General features: G+C 33.5%; 1 protein-coding gene across 1 annotated transcript in view; it reads left to right on the top strand.

The window, feature by feature from the left end:
- Nucleotides 1–384: 384 nt before the first annotated feature.
- mta2 (metastasis associated 1 family, member 2) overlaps nucleotides 385–5,439 on the top strand; it is a 24,096-nt gene continuing 19,041 nt past the window's right edge. The window contains exon 1 of the mRNA XM_016242109.1: nucleotides 385–783. Within this exon, the coding sequence (XP_016097595.1) occupies nucleotides 756–783 (28 nt within the window). The 5' untranslated portion in view covers nucleotides 385–755. The remainder of the gene's footprint in view (nucleotides 784–5,439) is intronic.

Here is a 5,439-nt window from a genome sequence, read left to right as displayed (position 1 = left end):
ACACATAAATCATAAAAAAAGGACATACAGTGATAAATGATTTTGATATCTTTATTATCCATTTATGTACACAAATCGTTATAATGATAACAATAATCACTGATGTTCGATTTTGATAAATGAAGTGGGTATAAGCCTCTCCACGTTAACGTGGTGCCACAAAATGCTTCTCCAACAGTCGCATGCTTCTCCTAAGAAAAAGATGGTTTTGTTCCATCTCTCGTAAATGTTTAAAGAGATTACTGACGGACTTCAAGTTTCTGTTTCCGGAGAGTTCGGCGGATTCGAAGTGACGTTTTGAGCTTCCGAAGATGACGTTGAGAAGCGTCTGTGTGTGTGTGCGCGCGCGCGCGTGTGACAGAGCGGAGGTGAAGAAGAGGAAGATGAAGCAGGGAGCGGAGGATGGGAGGAAGAGTGGAGTGAGAGAGAGAGCGCAAGAGAGAGAGAGAGACAGACAGGCTGGCTATCAAGGGCTCGTGTGAATGTCTGAGAGGGGCTTCGATGGGAGTTTTATCGCAGCGCCGAAACAAAGACGCGATTTTTTTACCATCCGGAGAAACATTGTAGCGGAAACTTTAAACTTTTACCCGCCAGAGCGGCAGCGCCGTGCCGGGTCCCGGCTTTGTCTCGCAACGGGGGGAAGTACGCTAGTACACGCGAGGATATAAAGAACCAGCACCTCATTTGGATACACATTTTTAATCCACACAACGAGAGAATCAGTGAAGATAGAGTTTGTTTAGGAAAGTGAGAGAATGGCGGCCAACATGTACCGAGTTGGAGGTGAGTATTATTGTTAAGGCTAACACTAGCAGCAGGCTCGCGGGGGTTAGCATTAGCATTAGCGTGAGCGGCTGTTTCCGCCTTAGTTACAATGAGCGGAATCCCGTTGCTAAGCGAGCTAGGCTAGTTTCGTTACGGCTACATCTGGGTTAACGCAATATTCATTACTTATGCCTGTATTTAACTTAACTTTCAAATTCACATGGATGTAGAAACTTGCATTGGGTCGCAAACTCTTTCTGTTGTTCTTCGTTTTGGTTCTTCAAGTAATTAGCCGCCGCAAGCGAATGATGAGAGAACCCTTCCCTTAGTGTATTCACTTATGTTGCTTGTTACTCGCTTGTTCGACTTTCATTCAAGTTTTTGTCGTGCACGTTGTCTGAAGTGAGCCGTTCTGTCAAACTTTTGACAGCTGGATTATGGGGAGTGTATATGGGGGAGTCTCACAGCACGCGGGATGCAAAGACTTGCAGTTTGGTCGTCTGTTTGAAATGGAACGAGGGCAAATAATTGCTTGTACGGGTATCTGGAAATGTAGACATTTTGAACTTGGTGAACCTAGATTTAGACCTAGACTAAAGTTCGTAAGTGGCACTATAAGTTCTTTTATTTATTATTTAATCACAGTCAAATATAGTGCAAACAGTGCAAGGCAAATATAAAGCATTATTATACAGTTCAGAATATGTGAAATATGAACAACAAAAAGGCAACAAATATGTAAAAATAAAGAATAAAATAAAAATATGGATGGTTGCATAAATGTGTTCTCAACTTTGAAAGGGTTTCGGAGTCTATTGTGAGATAGGTTTGCAAAAGGTAATAATACATGAGTTTTTGTTTAGTTATTCTTGTCTTGTTAATATAAAACTGCCAAAAATAAGGTCGTAATTTTGTTTTTCAGAAAATGAGTTTTGTAAATAAAGTTATGTCATATGTAAAAATAAAGAATAAAATAAAAATATAAAATTTGGATAGTAGCATAAATGTAAAGATCTTCGATTTTTATTATTATTTTTATACGTTTTTTTTTTGTGTTCTCATCTTTGAAAGGGTTTCGAAGTCTATTGTGAGATAGGTTTACAAAAGGTAATAATACATTATTTTTTTTTAGCTATTCTTGTCTTGTTAATATAAAACTGCCAAAAATAATGTCGTAATTTAGTTTTTCCAGAAAATATGGGTTTTGTAAATAAAGTCAAATGTCATATGTAAAAATAAAGAATAAAATAAAAATATAAAATTTGGATAGTTGCATAAATGTAAAGATCTTCGATTTTTATTATTATTTTAATACGTTTCTTTTTTGTGTTCTCATCTTTGAAAGGGTTTCGAAGTCTGTTGTGAGATAGTTTTACAAAAGGTAATAATACATGCGTTTTTTTTTAGCTATTCTTGTCTTGTTAATATAAAACTGCCAAAAATAAGGCCGTAATTTTGTTTTTCCAGAAAATATGGGTTTTGTAAATAAAGTCAAATGTCATATGTAAAAATAAAGAATAAAATAAAAATATAAAATTTGGATAGTTGCATAAATGTAAAGATCTTCGATTTTTATTATTATTTTAATACGTTTCTTTTTTGTGTTCTCATCTTTGAAAGGGGTTCGAAGTCTGTTGTGAGATAGTTTTACAAAAGGTAATAATACATGCGGTTTTTTTTAGCTATTCTTGTCTTGTTAATATAAAACTGCCAAAAATAATGTCGTAATTTAGTTTTTCCAGAAAATATGGGTTTTGTAAATAAAGTCAAATGTCATATGTAAAAATAAAGAATAAAATAAAAATATGGATGGTTGCATAAATGTGTTCTCAACTTTGAAAGGGTTTCGGAGTCTATTGTGAGATAGGTTTGCAAAAGGTAATAATACATGAGTTTTTGTTTAGTTATTCTTGTCTTGTTAATATAAAACTGCCAAAAATAAGGTCGTAATTTTGTTTTTCAGAAAATGAGTTTTGTAAATAAAGTTATGTCATATGTAAAAATAAAGAATAAAATAAAAATATAAAATTTGGATAGTTGCATAAATGTAAAGATCTTCGATTTTTATTATTATTTTTATACGTTTCTTTTTTGTGTTCTCATCTTTGAAAGGGTTTCGAAGTCTATTGTGAGATAGGTTTACAAAAGGTAATAATACATTAGTTTTTTTTAGCTATTCTTGTCTTGTTAATATAAAACTGCCAAAAATAAGGCCGTAATTTTGTTTTTCCAGAAAATATGGGTTTTGTAAATAAAGTCAAATGTCATATGTAAAAATAAAGAATAAAATAAAAATATAAAATTTGGATAGTTGCATAAATGTAAAGAGCTTCGATTTTTATTATTATTTTAATACGTTTCTTTTTTGTGTTCTCATCTTTGAAAGGGTTTCGAAGTCTGTTGTGAGATAGTTTTACAAAAGGTAATAATACATGCGTTTTTTTTTAGCTATTCTTGTCTTGTTAATATAAAACTGCCAAAAATAAGGCCGTAATTTTGTTTTTCCAGAAAATATGGGTTTTGTAAATAAAGTCAAATGTCATATGTAAAAATAAAGAATAAAATAAAAATATAAAATTTGGATAGTTGCATAAATGTAAAGATCTTCGATTTTTATTATTATTTTAATACGTTTCTTTTTTGTGTTCTCATCTTTGAAAGGGGTTCGAAGTCTGTTGTGAGATAGTTTTACAAAAGGTAATAATACATGCGGTTTTTTTTAGCTATTCTTGTCTTGTTAATATAAAACTGCCAAAAATAAGGCCGTAATTTTGTTTTTCAGAAAATATGGGTTTTGTAAATAAAGTAAAATGTCATAATATTCTGAATTTAGAGTTGTTTTGTCATGTCCATTTTTAAGTTAAAAAAAAATTCAATAGCCTTCAATTGTAAGTTTATGTATGGATTGTGAAAAAATTCTGTGCATGCAGATGTAATATGATAACATAGTTGCATCTTATCCAACTGCAGTTTTTTTGTATATACATTTACCATTAGACTTTGTCCTCTTTACTGTCTATACTGTACACTGTCATGTATGAGCATCTGTTGTCAGCAAGATGCTCCTCGTTGTGCATTGTAATGCAGTTTACCTTATAATAAAATTGTATGTGCGTTAACATCATTGACTGCAGCGTGACATGGTGACCATGCACATTATAGTGCCTTTATTTTCTTAAATCCGGGAATCGGCCATAAATAGGTCACAGCAATCAGGCTATGTTGCTTTAGCAGATGCAGCTGATTGCTTTATCACAATTGCAGATTGAACAGGCAGTGTTTGATGGGAAGTTCTGGAGGAAAAACTCACTTATTACATGCTTGTCAAAATATATTAGAGTTTATGACTCAAGACTAGGTTCGGAGGAAGGTGAAGTCTGCCTCTGCTCACAGCAGTCATTTTAAATGTTTTATACAATTAAGATGCTGGTTATCATGCTATGTAGGATTGTAATGTAATGATGGTCTTTCATAGTTTTCATAGATACTGCAATGTATTTTATTGTGCTGTTTGCTAATGTTTTGGGAGGTGTAGGTTTAGGTCATTGAACTTGACCTCCTATTCTGGCCCCAAGCTCTTGCATCCCTACATTTTACCTCTGTGATCTGAAGCTTTGTGACTAACTGCTGTCGCCTTGCTCTGTTTTTGGTTTACCCATTTGATCAGAGTGTGCTTTTGTTATTCAGTTTCTTAGAATGCATTTGTGATAGACCAACATATCAGCCAATATCTGCTGATTAGTGCTGCACTGATATATTGGCCAGGCTGTATTTTCAGTCGATATTTGGCCATTTTAATAAAATGGTATCTGCCTTTAACTGTCTCTGCTGTATCTGTATCTGCTCGAAATTCTGTTTTCTAAATGCATGTTGATTTTTTTTAATGATTCTACTGAGCATGTTTAAATAAAACAAATTAAATACATTTTTAATTAAAATATCATAACTTGACCTTCTGACCTCCCTTCACCAATCATTAAATCCATTTAAACCCTGCCCCTTTCTTATAATAGACTGCTACCTCACATTCAGATCTGCCTCTATTAAATCAACAAGCATCATTTTTTACATCCATTTTACTCTGATGTACATCACAATATGGAATAATAGTCTGTAATTCCGATACATTGCAACTTTACCAACAGCCCTGTCAATGGATAATAAACGGTTTCTGTTTTCATTCTTTTGTAGCGAATGGCTGGGATCAGATCATGTACACAATTTCGAATAGGACATTCCAGAATCACACACAAGTTCTTAATATGAAGTGAAGATCGTCTGATATGCTCTTCTTGCCTGAGTTCAGTATCTCTTAAAGGGTGTATTCACACCAGGAAAGTCCGCGAGTTCACTTGCTTTGGTCCAGACCAAATTAGGGATGTTCATTTCGGTTATTTTTCCTAACTGACAACCGCTGCTCGTTAACCGTTTATTAACTGTTAACTGACAAGATTATTTTAAATTAGAATTGAATTAAATTAGAAAGGATAAGTGTCTGTGATCCATTAAAAATACTAACATTTGTTTCCCAGGGATTCATTTTACGTGCACAAAAAGCAGCAAACAACAGAACATGAAGATTCACATGATCATCATATCACATCACGCACCTGCAGCGCTTCTGCGAGCGGAGAAAAACATAATAAAGCTAGGCTATATATATATATATATATA

This window comes from Sinocyclocheilus grahami, unplaced genomic scaffold (genome assembly GCF_001515645.1).
Source record: "Sinocyclocheilus grahami isolate Dianchi unplaced genomic scaffold, SAMN03320097.WGS_v1.1 scaffold645.1, whole genome shotgun sequence".
Classification (NCBI taxonomy): Eukaryota; Metazoa; Chordata; class Actinopteri; order Cypriniformes; family Cyprinidae; genus Sinocyclocheilus; species Sinocyclocheilus grahami.
The sequence above is the reverse complement of the archived record's forward strand: the minus strand, read 5'-3'. Positions and strand labels throughout refer to the sequence as shown.